The sequence below is a fragment of the Strongylocentrotus purpuratus genome, unplaced genomic scaffold (assembly GCF_000002235.5).
Source record: "Strongylocentrotus purpuratus isolate Spur 01 unplaced genomic scaffold, Spur_5.0 spur5_scaffold_3, whole genome shotgun sequence".
Classification (NCBI taxonomy): Eukaryota; Metazoa; Echinodermata; class Echinoidea; order Camarodonta; family Strongylocentrotidae; genus Strongylocentrotus; species Strongylocentrotus purpuratus.
In genome coordinates this window covers 8,188,479-8,208,802 of record NW_022145609.1, presented here as the reverse complement: position 1 = coordinate 8,208,802, position 20,324 = coordinate 8,188,479, and the positions used below count along the sequence as shown (strand labels likewise).

General features: G+C 37.8%; 1 protein-coding gene across 1 annotated transcript in view; it reads left to right on the top strand.

Annotated features, from left to right (window-relative positions):
- The first annotated feature begins 1,597 nt into the window (after nucleotides 1–1,597).
- LOC100891676 overlaps nucleotides 1,598–20,324 on the top strand; it is a 26,987-nt gene continuing 8,260 nt past the window's right edge. Inside the window, exons 1-12 of the mRNA XM_030996693.1 lie at nucleotides 1,598–1,768; nucleotides 7,361–7,457; nucleotides 8,254–8,538; nucleotides 9,483–9,758; nucleotides 10,532–10,666; nucleotides 11,108–11,142; nucleotides 11,407–11,517; nucleotides 12,600–12,710; nucleotides 13,369–13,548; nucleotides 14,088–14,276; nucleotides 14,756–14,950; nucleotides 15,276–15,494. Of these exons, the coding sequence (XP_030852553.1) occupies nucleotides 7,388–7,457; nucleotides 8,254–8,538; nucleotides 9,483–9,758; nucleotides 10,532–10,666; nucleotides 11,108–11,142; nucleotides 11,407–11,517; nucleotides 12,600–12,710; nucleotides 13,369–13,548; nucleotides 14,088–14,276; nucleotides 14,756–14,950; nucleotides 15,276–15,494 (1,806 nt within the window). The 5' untranslated portion in view covers nucleotides 1,598–1,768; nucleotides 7,361–7,387. The remainder of the gene's footprint in view (nucleotides 1,769–7,360; nucleotides 7,458–8,253; nucleotides 8,539–9,482; nucleotides 9,759–10,531; nucleotides 10,667–11,107; nucleotides 11,143–11,406; nucleotides 11,518–12,599; nucleotides 12,711–13,368; nucleotides 13,549–14,087; nucleotides 14,277–14,755; nucleotides 14,951–15,275; nucleotides 15,495–20,324) is intronic.

Below are 20,324 nucleotides of genomic sequence, written 5' to 3'. Positions count from 1 at the left end.
TTTTTTTGGGGGGGGGCAGACAAAAAAAAAAATGCGTATCAACCCACTGTTTAATACATGCAGGCCCCTCATGCAGGTAAGTATTTACGATCAGGTAGAGTGTATGGGCATTTATTACGGTCAGATGAGCATATTTTGATAGCTTATTTGTGACAATGGCAGGACACTTATTGGTTTGAGGTCCAGGGGGCGGAGCCCCCTGAAGTTCAGGGACACTGGCAGGTCACTGATTGGTGTGGGGTCCAGTTCGCCGAGCCCCCTGAAACTCAGGGAGTTGAGGCATGTTATCACGGTCAGATAAACATTCAGGGGCCGTCTTATAGGGCTCCTGGTAGGGTCGAGGGGGCGGAGCCCCCTGAATCTCAGGGGTTTAAGGCATTTAATTACGATCAGATGAACATAATATTGATACCTTATTTGTGATACTGGCAGGACACTAACAGGGCGGATCTAGCTTTTTACCAAGTGGGGGGTTTGACCCAATGACGATGCGAGCATCGTCCATGAGCCGCGAAGCGTCTAGGCGATTTTTTGTTTTGTTGCTTTTCTGAACCCCCGTAAGTGATGCTTTCCTGGCATCTACTAATACTTAGTGGGTCTGGACATATGATGGCGTTTTTTCTATGCATATCACATTTTTACTTGGCAGCCCAAGGAGGGGGTTAGACCCCCTAACCCTATCCCCCTGTAGATCCGCTCCTGACTAATTGGCGTGAGTTGCGCCCCCAGAAGCTTAAGGGTTTTAGGCATTTAATCACAGTCAGATGGAGCATATTTTGATACCTCATTATTTTGTGCCACTGGCAGCTAGGTCACTATTTTTTTCTTTCTTTCTCTCCCCTTTCCCTTTCCCTTCTCTCTTTTTAAGGTTTGCTTGGGGGAGGCAAGGGCCTTTCGCCCCCCCCCCTGATCCACACGTTGTTGGCGGGATAAATCGCAACTGATCTCCTTCTTCTGTTCACCCCTTTCTTTTCTTCTTCCTCTTTTTAGTTCCCTTTTAGCTCTCCTCTTTCCCTTTCCCTTCCTTCTCTCTTTTGTTTGGCGTGGGGGGGGGGGGGGGGGAGGCAAAGGCCTTTACCCCCCCCCCCCACGATCCATAACTTGTTGGCGGGAAAATTGCAACTGCTATCCCCCTCTTTTCTTTTCTTCTTCCTCTTTTTTTCGTTCCCTTTATCTCCTCTTTTCCTTTTTATTTCCTTTTCCTTCCTTCTCTCTAATTTTTTGGATGGGGGGGGGGGGGCAGGGCCCTTTCGGCCCTCCCCCGATCTCCTTCTTTTTCCCCTTTTCTCTTCTTGTTTCTCCTCTTTCTTTCCCTTTCTCTCCTCTTTCCCTTGCCCATTTTTTTACTTTCTCTCTCTTTCTCTCTCTCTCTCTCTCTCTCTTCTCTCTCTCTCTCTCTCTCTCTCTTTTGCGGGGGGGGGGGGGGGGGGACAAGGCCCGCTCGTCCCTCCCCCCTTGATCCGCGCGTGTGTATAACCAATAGTATCCTTCATTATTTCATACAGTGAAACGTCTGTGCTCACAGACTAGGCCTATACTCATTCAAGTTGGGGAATTCCACTGATTGAACTGGAATATTGCAGTTCAGTGGGGAATCCCTGTTCTTTGTGATTGTTTGTTATTGCTTTCAGCTCGATACGTTTAGACTGGTTTGTTATTGATTATGCTAGACTTTTTAACGTTATTGCTAGTACGCACTTCAAACTGATCGTACTTAACTTGACCATCCATACATCTGACATCTGCAAACAGAAGTATCACTCGCGGGGTAAGTTTTGTATATTGAGTAACCATCCATATTAGTTTTATCTTGCACAAATTACGGCACATAATGTGATCGGCATAGGAAGGCGGGGAGGTACGTGGTGGTGGTGGTGGTGCATGGTGGTTGGGGTTGTGGTGGTGGTAGTGCATAGTGTTGGTGGTGGTAGTGGTGGCGGTGGTGGCGTTGTGTGTAGCACCCCAAAGATCGTCAAAGTTTAGATTTTCGAGAAATCACCACAATTCCGGTAGTGAAAATTTCTATATCTTTTAATGACCTCAAGTGCACGTCCACTCCAAAAAATAATTTGCTTTTAAAGATGCAGAAAAACAAGAGATACAGAGCAAAAAAGATTTGAGGAAAATCTGATAACTACTAAAGAAGTGATGATTTTTTTTTTTAAAACGTATGAAAAAGTATGGAACTATGGAAATCACTACACAAATTGCCAACTTGGTTCTCAGTTAGTGACGTTATTGCCTCACCATTTATCAATTTCTTTATATAGTTTATCCCATTAACTAGTTTCTCTTTTTATCCCCTAAATCTGGATTTCACGATGCCTTCGCCCAGGTATATTGTATATTCATAATTTTTGATTTTTATATAAATAGTTTATCAAAGTTCACATTATTCATGATTTAACCAAATAAAATTACTCTATACTAGTGCATACACACAAAAACTATTACTATCAATATAACTTGGATGCTGGTATGAAGAAATAAGATTCTAAGGGGGAAATGGGAAATTTGTAATATCAATATAAAGAAAACAATTAGTGGATTACGAGGCAATGACGCCACACATTCATGAGTGAGTTGCCAATTTGTCTTGTGATCTTCAAAGTTGTTCATGTCATAAAATAATTAACTTTCTTCAGTTATTAGTTATCCGATTTTGCTCAAACTGTTTTTGATTGGTTTGTCTGTTTTATCTGCTTCTTTTAAATAATTTATTTTTGGAGTGAACTTGCCATTTAAATATGGTGTATTTTGATGACGAAAGAACATCATACCAGTATAGACATAAATGATATACTTATAACATCTATAAATGGGAGCGAGCGTAGCAAGCGAGCTCCAGGGAAAATTAAAGAAAACGGGGCTCTAAGTCACCTTGAATTAGGGGTGCATGTTTTGGAGAAAGGAAAAGCTTGCACTTATCAAAAGGGAAAAGGACAGTTATTAGAAAAGAAAAGGTGCTCGTGCCAAAGTAAAAAGGGCAATTATCAGAGGTGAAAATGGCACTTCTTGCACCTGAAAAGGGACACTCAACAGGCACTTGTGAGAATGGAAATGTGGAATCTGTTGAAGGAAGAGGGCACCTATCAGATTTTAATAGTTTTATCAGATGTTAAAAGGGGCATTTTGATTAGGGGGAGGGGCTCATATAAACAAGAAAAGGGGCACTTATCCTAAGGAAATATGGTACTTATTAGAAAGGAAAAGGGGCACGTGTCAAAACAAAAGAGGCACTTATCAGAGGTGAAAAGTGGCATTTAAGAGAAAGGGAAGGAGGTTCTTATTAAGGAGGAAAAAGTACACTAATTAAAAAAGGAAAGGGGCACGAGTCAAAATAAAAAGAGCAAAAATATTAGAGGTGAAAAGGGGAATTTCTCGCACCTGGAAAGACGTACTCACCAGAAATTAAAGAAAAAGAGGAAAAGGACAGTTATTAGAAGAGAAAAGGGGCACTTGATCTATGTAGAAATGGGCTTTTGTGGAGTACCTGGAAAAGTGGGGGCACAGTGCCCCCCCCCCCCCCACAGGGAGTGCCGCCTCTGGCATAATGGGCAAGCGTGAGAGAAAAAAACCGGAAAATCATGTCATTTCAGCAACATTTGTGTATCACTGGTATCGAATTACAAATAAACCACGTTTGAATTTTGGGTGGACAACTGCCCACAAGCCCCCCCCCCCCCCCCGCCCATCAGTACGCCAGTGATGCTAGGCATATACAAAAAAAATGGACGTCATGATGTTTACCCATATACAGGTATTGCGTGTACGTCTAGGTAATAGCGTAGCAATTGCTCATGCTATGGTCTGAAATGTTCTCTATTCGTACGTGTACGTCTGAGCGACAGGCGCGCCCGCTTGCATATTAGGGACTTTTAAATTGGCACGTCGCCATAGTGGACTGCTACGTGCGACGTCCTTAAATTGAGGCACTGTGACTGCCAGTGCCTTGAAAGGACGTCACACGTAGCAGTCCACTATGTCGACGTGCAAATCTAAAAGTCCCTATGTGCAAGAGTATTGCGAAAGCTTTTTGTTAAGGTGAATTCCTGGGGTCACACAACTAGAATCTTATCTACGTCTATCTCTAAAATATGAAGAACATAGTCTTTGCCAAGCGCTGATCCACGGAGAGGGGGGGGGGGGGGGGGGGGAGGGGGCGACGGGCCCGCCCCCTTGCAAGAAAACAGGTTAAAAAAAATATGGTAACGTTAATTTTACCTTTTTAAAACAAAAAAAGTTCCCCCCCCCCCTGGCCAAAAAAGTCCCGCCCCCCCCCCCCACTGCTTATTCGCCGTATGGCTGATCGTGATTCGCCGCTGCGAGACAATTAAATGTATTTCCTCACACCATTGCGAAATAATTTAACTTATCATTTTGTTGTGTTTGTTTAGCAGTGTCATTTTTCCAGGGGCTCAAGCAAAAAACACGATTGCGCAAGATGAAATTTTCAACTATAACCTTGTAGGCCTAATTTACTTATCAAAAGTATAGGTTTAGCTTGATTTCAAGTTTTCCCTACTGCTTTTGCATTTATTAGTATTCTTATTAATAATTTTTTACCTATACGCTCTCTAATCATTTTTGAGTTACGACCAAGTTGAACCAATTTTCAATAGAAAAGTACCCGTCGTTATTTGATACAATACAACGTCTATGTCAACAGACTACTCAGTCAAGTGAAATGGGGAATCCCCTTAGTGTAATAATTGTGTGCGTATGTAGTTGGATAATTGCTTTCATCTCAAAATGTTAGACGAACTGTTTATTGTTATATATTATGTTAGAGTTTTTCAAGGTTATTGTTACTGTGCACTTGATTATTATGGGATCATCCATACATTTGACATCTGCAAACAAAGATATCTCTCACGGGGTAAGTTTTGTTATCGAGTAACATAATATTATCTTGCACAAAATAATATGACCGGCAGTTATATACATGGGTTTAATATACTGATGTGTTCTTGTTCTGTGTGAGATCAGCACTTGGCAGAATCTAATCTCACTCACAAGTCACTGCAATGACTGCGTCACATAATGTGATGTGCATAACTAGGTAGGCGGGAAGGTACGTGGTGGTGCATGGCGGATAGTGGTGGTGGTTGGGGTTGTGGTGTTAGTGGTGGTGTAGGTGGTGGCGGTGGTGGCGGTGGTGGCGGTATAGTGGTGGAGCGTTCTCGTTTTATGATACGGAGTTACGCAGCTATTTTGATTGTGGATTACTGAAACTTTCAGTTTGGAGTAGTATCACTTAATGACTTAAGTGTGTTTTGATGACGAAAGAACACTATACCAGTATAAACTGTTCACCCCTCCCCCCCCCCCACAGCATTGAGGGCAAAGGTTAAGGCAAAATGGCCCCCTCGCAAAAAAAAAAAAACAGGTTAAAAAAAGATGGTAACGTTGATTTTACCTTTTTAAAACCAAAAATGCCCCCCCCCCGGCCAAAAAAGAAAAGAAGAAAAAAAAAAGGTTTTTGTTTTGGCTCAAGGGGGGGGGGGGGGGTGATGTTAAAAGAGAGTGCTCACCCCCCCCCCCCCCCCCCCCGTTGAGCCAAAATAAAAGTCACAACTCCACCCCTTGCTTATTCGCCGGATGGCTGATCGTGATTCGCCGCTGCGAGACAAATAATTGTATTTCCTCACTCTCTATGATCATTGCGAAATAATTTAACTAGCACAGATGTGTTTGTTTAGCAGTTTCGTTTTTTCCAGGGGCTCAGGCAAATAAACCAATTGTGCAAGATGAAATGTTCAACTATATTATGCCTAATTTACTTTTCAAAAGTATGGGTTTAGCTTGATTTCAAGTCTTCTCTACTGATTTTGTATTTATTAGTATTCTTATTATTTTTTACCTATACGCTCTCTAATCATTTTTGAGTTACGACCAAGTTGAACCAATTTTCAATAGAAAAATACCCGTCGTTATTGGATACAATACAACGTCTATGTCAACAGACTACTCAGTCAAGTGAAATGGGGAATCCCCTTAGTGTAATAATTGGGTGCGTATGTAGATGGATTATTGCTTTTATCTCAAAATGTTAGACTAGCTGTTTATTATTATATATTATGTTAGACTTTCTCAAGGTTATTGTTACTGTGCACTTGATTATTATGGGATCATCCATACATTTGACATCTGCAAACAAAGATATCTCTCACGGGGTAAGTTTTGTTATCGAGTAACATAATATTATCTTGCACAAAGTAATATGACCGGCAGTTATATACAAGGGTTTATTATACTGATGCGTTCTTGTTTTGAGTGAGAACAGCACTTGGCAGAAACCAATGTCACTCACAAGTCACTGTAATGACTGCGGCACATAATGTGATGTGCATAACTAGGTAGGCGGGGAGGTACGTGGTGGTGCATGGCGGATAATGGTGGTGGTTGGGGTTGTGATGTTGGTGGTGTAGGTGGTGGTGGCGGTGGTAGTGGTGGAGCGTTCTCGTTTTATGATACGGGATTACGCAGCTATTTTGATTTTGGATTATTGAATTTTCATTTCGGAGTAGTAACACTTCCCTGATAATAATGGTTTATTTATTCAAAATATGTATCGCACTCCGGGGCTGAACGAATATATGTCACGAACTACACTATAAGATTTCTAAACGTTATCATTACTATAGAATATAGAGTCTATATCATGTTTTATTTACGTATTTAATTACATCTAAATTCATCATTCTCATGTTTATTCATCTATCAGTTTCTATCATACCTTTTTCTCCACCTCCTAATACAGTGCGTATTTCTTCTATACTACTATATTACTGGTACTAGTTTTAAAGGGACTTTATAACATTGTTCAGATGAGAGGAAATGGTGCTAAGGTAGTAACTTTAATGCAAGATGTACAAATAAAGATAATCTGAAAATTTGAGTGAAAACGGAACATTATTAACGATACAAATTGGGGAAAACTGATCTGATCGATTCCTTAATTTGTCCAACTATATTATTACAATTTAATTACATTTTAGGTGACTTTAAATCTTCACAAAGCAATGAATTGGCTCTAAATACCATTCCAGACATTTACGTGTTGACAGATTTTTAGAAACCTGTCCTATGTCTTATTTTCATGGAAAAACGGTTGAGAAAATTCAAAAATGGGAGAATTTACTGTTAATCACTCTTAGAGTGTGTCGCACAGTGACACCTTCAAAGAAAACCGTAAATATCTTTGTGGTTTGAGAATTTACGTCTCTCGTTCCTAGACCATTTTAGTCACGCCTACATGTATATATATATATATATATATATATATATATATATATAAGGAATTTTCTTGAAGGAGTTTCGGATTTTCAAAGTTCATAATCACTTCAACCCTTTCTAGTTGTTTTACAGGTGCTTGTCTCCTAAGATGGGTAACTCTTATATATTGATCATCGTCTCTGTCTTGGCCAGTGTTTCTAGCTCGCATGGATCACAAGGTAATCTGCCAAACTCTTACTGAAAACTGTAAATTATTTTTGAGTTCGAGTGTGTCAACAGCAACGAAAAAAGAAAATTAAAAATGTTCATCAATTTAGGGTGAACGTGCAAATGGTTTTTATTACATCACGAACGTTAATGCTACAGAATATTCCATAGTATTACGATCTATTTAAAAAAGACTGAATAAGCGTTAGATCTGTGCACAATCATGGCTTACCAGTTCCTGTTCTGGGATTTATTAGTTTCTGCCTTTGCTTGTTAAGTACCAGTTCTATCTTCTTCTTTTTTTATTGCTTATCACTTTCAAACATCTGGTAATGAAAGGGTCTAGTAAAATTACAATAACAGAATAAATTACGTGTTTGCTAATTCAACGCATATAATTGTCATGAACCCTACATTATGCAGAATCGCTGTGTTTTTTGTTTATTATTACGCTTTTGTAACTATTTAGAAAAAAGAAGGGTGTTTCCCTCTTTAACTGAAATATTCATGAAGAAAATAGTCCTATATTCTAAATTTGTGTTGAACGTAAACTCCAGTCTAAGTTACACCAGAGTTTAGTATTTGGGCCAATGGGTTTATTCCAGTAACGGGTGTAACCATTAACAGGGATCTGATACTGCTGGAAACATGTTTAATAATGATTTATCTTATGATTTTAGATTAGATTACTCAGAAGAAAGGTTCCATGTACCATTGTTAACCCCGACTATTCTATGTTATAATATACTGTTATGTCATGGTCGCTCTTCTGTCCAACGGGTCATGTGCATATTCTTGTTCATTTAGATCAAGTAATAACGACGTCATTTGGGAAAAATGCAACTCTCCAATGTCCGATTGCCAACCAGGGCTCTGGTTTGCGGTCTCTTTACTGGAAGAAAGATGGGACAGCAATCTATTCCCTAACGAGCGATGGGGTGCATACTAGTGGGAAGTACTCGGTCACTGACACAACGTCTCTCGTCATACCTGATGTCACGGAGAGCGATGCTGGCAACTATTCCTGTATAGTGGCTTTTCGGAAGCCATATGGAACTATAACAAGTGATATCATGCAGCTATACGTGATAGGTATGAAGACATTACAAATAATACAAAAAGGATAAATATAACGTAGGCTAGCTACTATCACATTCAATTAAGTCCCTTTCAGATATTGGCGTTTTGGTATGTAGTCCTAATGGTGATCAATTCTCAGGCGCTCACGTAAAAAGCAACAAGGACTTCGGATCATGGTTCGACAGCTTCCTGAAAAGACCAGTATACGTCAACACCATGTCCTTTCCAACATTATACCCCATGCAGGCCCGGATCCACGTAGCGATTTCTCATGCCCGCCCCCCCCCCAAGCCCCCCCCCCCCCAAAAAAAAAAAAACGGTAAAAAAAAATAGGATAATAAGGTAAATTGAACCTTTTTGTAAACAAAAAACAAAAAACGCCCCCGACCCCCCCCCCAAAAAAATACCCCCCCCCCCTTAAAAAAAAAATAGTTGTTCTCCATCACCCCCCCCCCCCCCCCCCCCCCTTATTCACTGATCGGCTGAGTCGGCGCTAAATTCTTCCTCAAAGACTGGACCAAAAAAATAAATAAATAAAAAGTGCTCTTACCCACCCCCCCCCCCCCGCTTATTCACCGACCGGCTGAGTCGGCGCTAATTATTTACTCAAAAACTGGACCCCCCAAAAAAATATATATATATATTTGTGCCCCATGCACACGGTGTGTCATTTGGTTCTAGGACAATTACCAATCGCTAATCAAGTCTGTGAAGATGATTGAAGCATACGATGAATTCAACTCAATATTACATGCACCGTTCATTTTCCAGTCATTGATTGCACCATGTTACGCCCGTTTCTCCTCCTCCTCCTCCTCCTCCTCTTCCTCCTCCTCCTCCACTCCTCCTCCTCCTCCTCCTCCTCTTCCTCCTCCTTCTCCTCCTCCTCCTCCTCCTCCTCCTTCTCCTCCTCATCCTTCTTCGTTTTCTTCTCTTTCTTCTTTTAATCTATTTAGAGGTATCTGTGAGCCACTGCAAAGACACTGGGCAGGAGGTGAATGGTTGTAGCTGTTACATCAATGGTTCAAACATTACATCTTTGGAGTGTTCCGCATCAGGTTTTCCCCATCCTCCAGTTATCAAATGGGAGGAGGAGGATCGAATCGTCTACCTATCCTCATCTGTTGACTTGACAAGGATTAGAGAAAACACCACTCTCACCTGCAAAGCACGGGATGTGAATCTGAAGGGTGCCGTGGAAGATAAAACCGTGTGCGTCTACTTTGCGCGTGGTATGTTGTGATTATTGTATTACTCTGTCGTATATATAGATGCATGCAAATGTACAAACCTAATTGTATGTTTAAGCACTTTTACTTTAAAAGAATACCTTTTGTATCTAATTGCACATTTACAATGTAATGTTATTTTATACTGCTCTTCAACAGTTTATACATTTCGTAGCAAAGGCACAACATGTATGCATTTACCGTCTTCTTCTCCATGTAAACAATGCAGTTTCCTTCTACGTTGTAATTCTCCCTCCCCCCCCCTCTCTCTCTCTCTCTCTCTCTCTCTCGCTTTTCTCCTCTCTCTGTTTCTCTCTCTCTCTCTCTCTCTCTCTCTCTCTCTATCTATCTATCTTTGCCACTCTCTCTTTGTGTTTCTTTTTCTTCCCTGCGTGAAAAGCGAATATAGAGCTAGGATAAATATTTTCTTGCTGTTATTTTTACACGTAGTTATCATTAATACATTAGACCATACGATCATCAACAAATGCTACAATTATTAACTATTAACGATCATGACGATGACTGATATTATTCAAAGGGCAAACAAAACTTCCTAACCAGCGGTGGAATCCGATTTTTCCAACAGGAAGGGGCGAGGGGGGGGGGGGGGCAAAGCCCTTGTGTGCGCGAAGCGCTATCCCTTCTGGGTGGGGCCCCACCTGGAATTGCCATTGCTTACAGTTTCTTTAGACTGGTTTATGGTGATTTATTTCATTCAGAAGACCTTACTTACAACAAAATGAGTATTGCGTATGAATATTGTCTACTTTCAGAAGTGACGTCGACTGGTGGATCCCCAGTAGAAACAACTACTGCATCTGTAAATGTCCGAGCATATATTGCAGCTATAGTAGTATTATTCATCGCCCTGATCCTCTTGCTCTTAGAACGGTATATACGCAAAAAGGGTTAGTATTAACTTTAAAGATAGTATTTCACACATTTTGATGAGCAAGAATGTAAATGTTTGCTTTTTAAAAATCTTTAAACCTGTATCAGTTATCTGATATGTTGCCCTAATATGCGCTTATATTTCATTTTGAACGTTCCTTTCCCCTGTGAAAAAATAATTCAACGTGGAACGAGGTGACTACATGTACGTATAAAATGTAGTGTATACAATACCAGTGATCATTGATCATATTGATCTGATGATGAGCATTAAAGAATAAGTTTGATCTTACTGTTCAAATTATACTAAGGACAGATTATAATTTTCTGGTAATTATTATATTTTGGTATCATACCAAATAACAGAACATGAAACAAACAGTTACATGACCAACATTGTAACATATTTCGTAACCAACACTCCTTTTTCCCCTTTGTTTTGTTCCTGTTTCCTATAGGGAAAGCCTTTCAATGGTATAAGAAAAGAAACAGTGTAAGTGTATTATATTATCTAATTTACATAGTTTCTATATCAATATTTTGCATTTACATAATGAACAAACAATGGATTTGTTAACACTTTTCTGAAGCCTTGTGAGTCATTATGATTTGTCATTTACTTTTGTATGCAATTTTAATGGCGCAATGAAATGTGGAATTATACTCAGATTTTTTTTAAAACATATGCAATTCAGCCTTTAGGCTGCAAAGCGTTGTAAATTAAAACCACCGTTTAATTGAATTGCAATAATTACAGCCGAAAACACTTGCAGAACCAGACGAACCGCCTCTACATGGGAAGGACATCGATGTTTATGTTGCAGGATGTGTCGAACAAGTTTTGGAGGATACTAGTAACTGGAAAAATGTAAATAGAACATTACATCATTCATACATTCGTTCATTCAATTATCTAATGAATGGGGGTAAATCTGATGGCATTTCATAGTCATTTGAGTACTTTTATTTCTGACATGGTTGTGAAAATACTGCTTTACAATATTGAAACGTTAATATCGCCATGGCATTAGTCAATCAGATAATAATTAGTTTATTGTGAATATTTACATCTCTCCAAGCATGCCGAGGGGAAACGGACAACGATTTAAAAAAATACTCCAAGACATGTATTCCTTGACTATTGCCCAAGTGGACCGGAAACTACCTACATAAAACTGCCCCTTGGCCGAAAATAACGCCTACAAATTATACTCCAAAGCGACAGCTACTACTACTACTACTACTACAGTTTTTTGTATGCCTTACCATTTACAACGTAATCGTCCAAAGCGCTTACATAACGGTCACTGGATTCAATTACGAATATACACATTACAGTGTACATTCTCCACTCCATTCCAGTCAGTCACTCGTTTAAAAGCACACCCTGACTAATCCAAGTAAAGTGACATTCACCTGGTATCCAACACCTGGGTGGATAGAAACAATGTAGAGAAAATGCCTCGCTCAAGGTCAACAATCTCCTTATAGGACAACTACCCATAATTGGGCAGTTTGGAGTTTCAGTCTAAGATGTCATTTGTATTCATTGTAAGGGGCGTTGGGAAAAAACAAACAATTTTTTTTTTACCAAATACGAACTCCGTATTTCTAGTTGGCATCCCTTTTGACATTCTTGTGCTTTTGATAAACATCTAAATAACCTCTTACACACTAGCTGTTGGCCATGAAGTTGGAACGAATTTTCTAACCTTAAGGTTGTGACAATATGATTTATTTTTGATGGATAAAGTTTATATATTCTCAGAACTTTATCGATAAGTCTAAATGTTCATAAAGGTTGATCAATGAGGTTCTGTGGAGATACAAACTCTATCTATCAAGATTAATTCATATTATCACAATCATTTCATGAACAAAAATATACCAATATCATGGGCAGCACTCCGCAGCAGTGTACTATAATTATATATAATTAATCTTTGTCAGTCCAAAGAAAGCAGCGTAGAAGATCTACCCACATCGCAACCAGAGAGCACATCCATCGTGGGTGGAACTGGTGATGTTGACTTTCCCCCAGAGGACTACAATCAAAACGTGGTAAGTTTTTCCAAAATTTATCAACGATTTTTTTTTTTGTGTGTGTGTGTGTGTGTCTTCCAGTTTATTAGTTTGTGTGTTTTTCCCTAAAAAGAGTTCCGTGGAAAAGGAATAGAGTTCAACAAGTATTTCAAAACAGCAATGATATTTGATAGTTTGGAAAAAGTCATGACATTTTTCTTAACTTGAGTTCGAATAAAATCCAATTAAGTGTTACGAGAATTTTCTTGATTTTCTTAACAGAAACGGACCTTTTACTCATCATTAAGTTTTATGTAGTTAATAAAATCACAATTTCATGAGGTCCTGCTGGAAGAGTCTGTAGTAGCAGTCACTCTCTTTCAGTTGTATCAGAACCCGGAAAGTATATGTGCTTGCCACACCACCAAACAGCAGTCGTCATTGTATCATTAGAAATTTAAATCTAGCCTTGTTTCCTCCTCCCAAGAAAATATTCTGAACACTTTGGCACTTATCAATCGCATGAACACTACATAACATTACCTTGTTATCACCTAACAAAAATAAAAGTGTTATGTTATTCGCACTGGCAGAATTGTGCCACATGGGACAAGCGAGTATCATATCCATCTTTTTCACGTGAAAGTACAGTTATTACTTGTTTTAGTCTTGGTTTTTTTTCCGGGTTTGTTTCTAGGTGGTGGGCGGTGAGCAACAGTTTTCGTTGGTAGGACTGGTGCTTCTTGATGATCTAAGCTCCGCGCCAGAAGAAACGAAGGAATCCATTAAGGCTGCCTCCGTAGCTTTGGTAGTCGACCCTTACAAGATTACACATGTGGATCCCAATGTTGCTATCCATTCTTTGTTGATAAACATGGTCAGTTGATTAAGTTTTTATCAATAGGTTGTTCATTTGACAAAATGCTTCTACCATATAATCGTTTTATAAAAAGATGAGCCAGAAGGGATTCGTATTCTTCATAGTCAAAAGAGATTTAATAAACATTGATAATAATAAATCTTTCCGTTGAATCCGTTCTATATAGCATATAAAATCACATTATCGTGATACAACGTCTCTATATTCTTCCGAAGCACGTTGGATACCATTACCGTAAAAGCTTTAGCTCAGGCTCCAGTAGCGCTCATTGCATTCAAGGAATAAATCCTACTAGGTACCCACTTACAACACCTGGGTCGAATGTGGTAAACGTAGATTATGTATTACCAGAGGATGCTAGTGCTGTGGCAGAGATTTGAATTCCATACCTTGAGGTTCACAGTCTGGAAACTTATCTACTAGACCACAAAATCTCCACATCTACCATCATGTGAATGTCTTTAGGGGAGACTGGAGTTAGCACTATTTGTACGATTCACACAGTAAATGCATCATTTCCCCCTTATTTCCTTTAGAATGAGACTTTGCAGAGGAGCGTGAATACTGGAGACTTAGACAATCATGATGCTGAATTCGATCGTGATAGGATTCTTGATGAAAGAGACAGAGACGAGTTTGAGGTGTCTATCCCTGAGCCTGAGTCCCAAGAAGTGACAGATGAATCTCAAATACTAGACTATCAAGGAAATAGAGTCATCCAGCCGGTGAGGATATTTTCATCATGTTCGTATTGGTATCAAAGCAGTAACAAGTAGCGTAACAAGTAAACCATACACCTAGACTCTTTATCAGCAAGTTCGAGGTAGGTCCCATACATAAAGTATTACATCGAATTATGGAATTGTAAACTTTTTGCCTGCTTCAAGCTCTATATTAGGGCTATTACCTCGATGCAGTCATCAGATACTGAAATCCTAAATGTAGACATGTGGTTGGTTACATAGGACAAAATATATTGGACTTGTCCTTGTATAAACACAATTATTGATATGTTTGCAGTGGTAACTAATTTGACCAAGTATTATTGCTTGATCGTTGATTTGTAGTCAATTGAAAAAAGAAATTGTTCTTGTTTTATTCTCTTTTACTAGCAAACCTTTGTTATCATCTTCCCAATCACGATATGAAATGGAATATATCCTCTTTAACATTCATTTTATAATTACAATATTTCTTTGCTCAGTCTATTCCCATGTCAGCAATGAGCAACAGTGTGGTGCCATTCAACCCACGGCCTTATTCCTTACGCGGGGAACTACAGTCATCCGAGAGAGCTGCGACGAGCAACGTCATTTCTCGAATTACGGATGGTGTAGTGACAGGGAACTCCGGCCTAAGGGACAACGGTTGTTTGAAATGCAGTACCGGTATGTTGCTGGTAAGTAGAGATGAAATTTTTAAATGTAACATACTTTATTAAATAGCATCTGTGATAATAGTTTATTATCATATTACTCGGAGATAAGCTTCATTTTATTTATCGTACATCGCTAAGGGCAAGGAATACAGAGGCCTCAGTAAAAAAGGGAAAGGGGTGGAGGTGTGACTCCCCATGCCCCTTGCATAGTGATTGTTGATGTCAATTGATAAAATGTTGTGTTGTTGTTTAATTCTCTTTTGCTAGCAAACATTTGTTACCACCTTCCCAATCACGATATCAAATCGAATATACGCTCTTTAACTTACAATATTTCTTTGCTCAGTCTGTTCCCATGCAATCGAACACGACGCCACCAATGGCTAGCAGCAGTGTGGTGGCATGCAACCCACTGTCTTCTGGCTTACTTTGGGGACTGCAGTCATCCGAGAGAGCTGCGATGTGCAACACTATTTCGCCAATCTTTCTTGGTTTTGATCTAGAGAGAGGGTACTCCGGCCTAAGGGGCAACATTTGTTTAAATTGCAGTACCGTCACGTTGACGGTAAGTAGAGATGAAATCTATAAATGTAATATCCTTCAGTATCTGTGAGAATAGTTTGTTATGATATTACTCGGATATAAGCTTCATATTATTCGTCGTACATCGCCTAGGGCAAGGAATACAGGGGCTTCGGTAAAAGGGTAGGGGGTGTATAACTCTCCATGCCCCTTGGATAGTGAATTAAAGATAGTTACGGATACACAGAAATAATTGAATATTTCAAAGTGAAATCGATTTATGGAAATAATCATGATTTTTCAGTCATAAATTTGATTATCACGGTATTAGGGAATAATTTCAAACCGTAAATTTCAGCAATTCACTGGTCACTGAGGTCACTTGGCGAAATCCATATAAAAAAATTGTGACTGGTGTTATGTTTAGGATAAAACTTTATGATTCGGTATTCTGGAGGTTTTCTTAATTAAATATACTAAGTTTACTCTTTGATTTAAAAAATATGGGGGTAACTTCATTAAATTGTTTTGTTTTAAATACGTTGAACTACGGTTCCGTGTGAAAGTCATAAAGTAAGTTAGTAAATATATTCTCTTTAACTTTCAGACACAAAGCACATTTTGGATTTAATTTTACTAAATTGAATCACATTACAGATTTTTTTCTTATTTTCTAAATTCTCACTATTAATTGTGAAATGTTTGTTTCCAAACTTTGTTCAAGGGTGCCTAATCTCGCTCCTTTTCATATATCGTTCCATATTTGATTTCATTTTTTCATATAACCAAATGTTTAAATATCCATTCCTCTTCCATTTGAGCAATTTCTACTTTGCTATAAGAAAACCGTCTTGAGAAGAAGGCGTTGATATTTTATGGTACCCTTGAATCCCTGCAAAATTATTTGCAAAATAAGACGTAGATGGCGTTAACCATTATTTGGCATGATACATTCCCTTTAACATTACATTTTAAAGGGTAAGTCCGCACCAAAATTAACTTAATTTCATTAGAAGCTGACAAAATTAGACAAACCAATCAAAAAAAGATTGAGCAGAATCGGATATTTAATAAGAAAGTTATGAATTCTTAATGACATGAAAAAACTTGGAAAATCACAAGACAAATTGGCAACTCACTCATGAGTCTGTGACGTCATTGCCTCACTATCCACTTACAGTTTTCTTTATATTGATAATATAAATTTCCAATTTTATGAATATACAATATTCAGAAAATAGTATCGATTCTTCAAATTTCATAAAAGGTTTTGTGAAATGTCATGTACGCAAAATGATGCAAATCATATAACCTGGGCAAGGCATGGGGAAATCAAGTTTTTGTGGGATACCAATGGAAATTAATGGGATAAAAATGTATAAAGCAATAGTCAAATAGTGAGGCAATGACGTCACAAACTGATAACCAAATTGGCAATTTTTGTAGTGTTCTCTATTGTTCCATACTTTGTTTTAAATTCATAACTGCCTTATTAGTTATTCGAGTTTACTCAAATCTGTTTTGCTCTGTTCCTCTTGTTTTTCTGCATCTATTAAAAGCAAATTGATTTTGGAGTGGACTTGGACTTTAAATGCTATTTTAACTTTATAATGGCTGCTTTTGTTTTTTTCACAGAGTACAGTTTCAGTTCCAGTGGAACAAACTTGGCAAGAAGAGGACGAGACTCAAAACCCTCCCTCGACAGCAAAGCTTCTCGAAGACAGATACAGAGATAGCGAAGAGTCTGATAATGAACATCATGATTACATGATAACATGATTACAGTCACGATAACGTGATTACAGTCATGACTACAGAACGATTTCATGTAATAAAGGGCGTGTAAACTGACGAGACTACTGTCTTTCCCATGTCCTGACTCGGGGGGCCAATCGGGTATAGTACGACTACACCGCAGCAATCACGTGCGTGCAATTAACATACGCGAAACCGAAGCGTGAGGAAAACTACGGTCTGTCTCGCGAACGCTGATCATGTAGAGATTAATTAGTTGCTGACTAATCAAGTCCTTTCGTTTATGTGCAGCTGTCCAAAAGAAGACGTAGATGGCGTTAAACAGTTTTTGCCAAGCTACACGGCCTTTAAACTATCAAACGGGAAGTCCATCCAAAATCTTGGTAAATTCTGTAATGGCAAAAACAATCGAGAAACAGATCGTGGAAAGTTTGAGCAAAACCTGATAAAACAAGGAAGTTATTTTTATCATGTGTAGTAAGTTCTTAATTTGTGAAGTTGCAATCGATCATACACACAATAAACAACGATCTGACACATTTTCCGAGTTCCCCTCCTTTTGCTCTTGACTTTTAAAAAATCTAATCGTGCATGCACACATTTTTTGTACACAACCCCTGGATGAAAAAAAGATCTCTTCATCACCACTAAGAAAATTTCTCGGAAAAAAGATATGTTCGACGATGTAGTAGTGGGGTAAGTAGATGCAAAGATATTGACATTTAATTGAATCTCATTTTCAAACATGTATGATTAATATTGGATGTCTAACTTTTTACAATCTTACTTGATTGTGCTCCACATCAGAGGAGATGGTTTGACAGAAGGGTACATTGATAAATTAATAAAGAGAGCCGTTCCTTTAATTCAGAAAAAAGGGCTACTGATGAAAACAAGTAAGTATTGCTAAATTGTTGATTTGTGAGAGTTTGATTTTCTGTATATTTAATATTTTGTTATACTTGCATATGTTGTACAGAAATCTGTATGATGATATTTGCTTCTGCTGACCATCTTAGATCATAAAGTGTCAAGTGCTTGAATTGCCATGGCATTGTTAGGAGAAAAAAAACTGTCTGGAATCTGCTGCATGGGAAAGGTTAAAAAGTTCATGATATAGTACATAAGAATTAGCTGTGTGTTTTAAGAGAATAGGCATAATCAAAAGATAAACTTGATTTCTGGTTTAAAAAAAATGAATTCTCACAGAATCAAACGATACTTACACTGAATGTTCAAGATTACAAATAAATGTCATGTGCCAAGCAATTTTGGAAGAAAATGTATACTGGCTGAGTAATGAGTATAGAAAGATAAGAAAACCAGGTAGTACTAGCCCCGACACCATTTGTGTAGTTCCATATACATCTTTCTGTGTACAGTGCTTGTTACTTTACCAAGACTGGGTCAAATTTATTATGATTTTGATGAGTCCAGAACGTTGCAGTACACACCAATACATACAGGATCAACTTTTTTTATGATCCATTCCACACCTTTTCTTTCACAATGCAATCGCATGACCAGAACTCAACTTTATCTTTAATAAAGAGAGCCGTTCCTTTAATTCGGAAAAAAGGCTATTGATGAATACAAGTAAGTATTGTTAAGGTGATAACTGTTGATTTTTAAGGAGTTTGATTTTCTGTTTATTTGATATTTTTGTTATATTTGCATATGTTGTACAGAAATCTGTATTATAATATTTGCTTCTGCTGACCATCTTAGATCATAAAATGTCAATTACTTGAAATGCAATGGCATTGTGACAAAAACAGTCTGGAATCTACTGCATGGGAAAGGTTAAAAGTTTCATGATGTATTACAAGAGAATTTTGCTGCGTACTGTAAAATTTCTGGGAATTGGCAAAACAAAAAGATGTTGACCCAGCCTTGTTGAAAATCCCATGCACCGCACACAGAAATGTGTGTATGGGACCAATCACACATGACAAGAAATTAGTTCGGTCCAAACTCAACTATTTCTCGTCATGTCCTGAATATGAGAGCATTCGAAGAGCAATGTTTTCAAATTTCGTACTGTGATATATGTAGAATGAAAAACACTCGCTAATTATTATTCCACATCTATCAGAGCGCAATTTTTGTTTCTCAACAGAATTCTGTAGGAATGAATAGGAGAAATTGTTAGTGAAAAATATAACATCACTAGGAATGTTGTTATTTTAAATAGGCTGAGGTCACAACTGATGTACAGAAAAGCTCCTGTTGACATTGCTGTAATGTTCGTGTTGTCATACATGTAGAACTATATAACTATTTGTTTAACTGCTAGAGTGTAAAATAAACATTGTCTATGTCATTGATATAATAAAAACCTAACATTCTGTACAATATGTTGTATGGATTATAATGCTTATCTTGGGAATAAGCTAGAGTGGGTGGGTTATTAGTATCATTTGCATGTATATACATATATTCTATTTTATTTGATTTGATTTTAAATAAAATTAAAATAACTTATATAAATCATACAGTATTACAATTATATATAATAGACAAATTATTCTTTAAATGTGTTAATGAATATGAATTGATCCTTATTTAATTGTGTTAACATAGATTAATTTATCCTCATTTAACTGATAAATTTATCCTCGTTGGTTGGTGTTGGAAACGATGTTAAATGAATATGAATTTATCCTTATTTAACTGTGTTAACGAAGATTAATTTACCCTTATTTAGCTGTTAACATGAAGATAAATTTACCCTTATTTAACTGGATTAATGAAGATGAATTTATCCTTATTTAATTGTGTTAACAGAGATTAATTTATCCTCATTTAACTGATAAATTTATCCTCATTTAACTGATAAATTTATCCTTGTTGGTTGGTGTTGGAAAAGATGATTTTATCCTTTTTCAGTTGTGTTAAAGAAGGTGAATTTATCTTCGTAATAATAATAGATTTGTATATACGAATATATTTATATTATCGGAAGCTCTTGTAGCGCAGTAGAATATGTACTTAATGTTGGATAGTTTTTGCGCTCTATAAATGTATGATTATTATTTTTATTATTATTGTTATTATTATCATTATTTGTATTCATTTGTACATAAGAAATAGTAGATTTTCATATCTTGTTTTCATT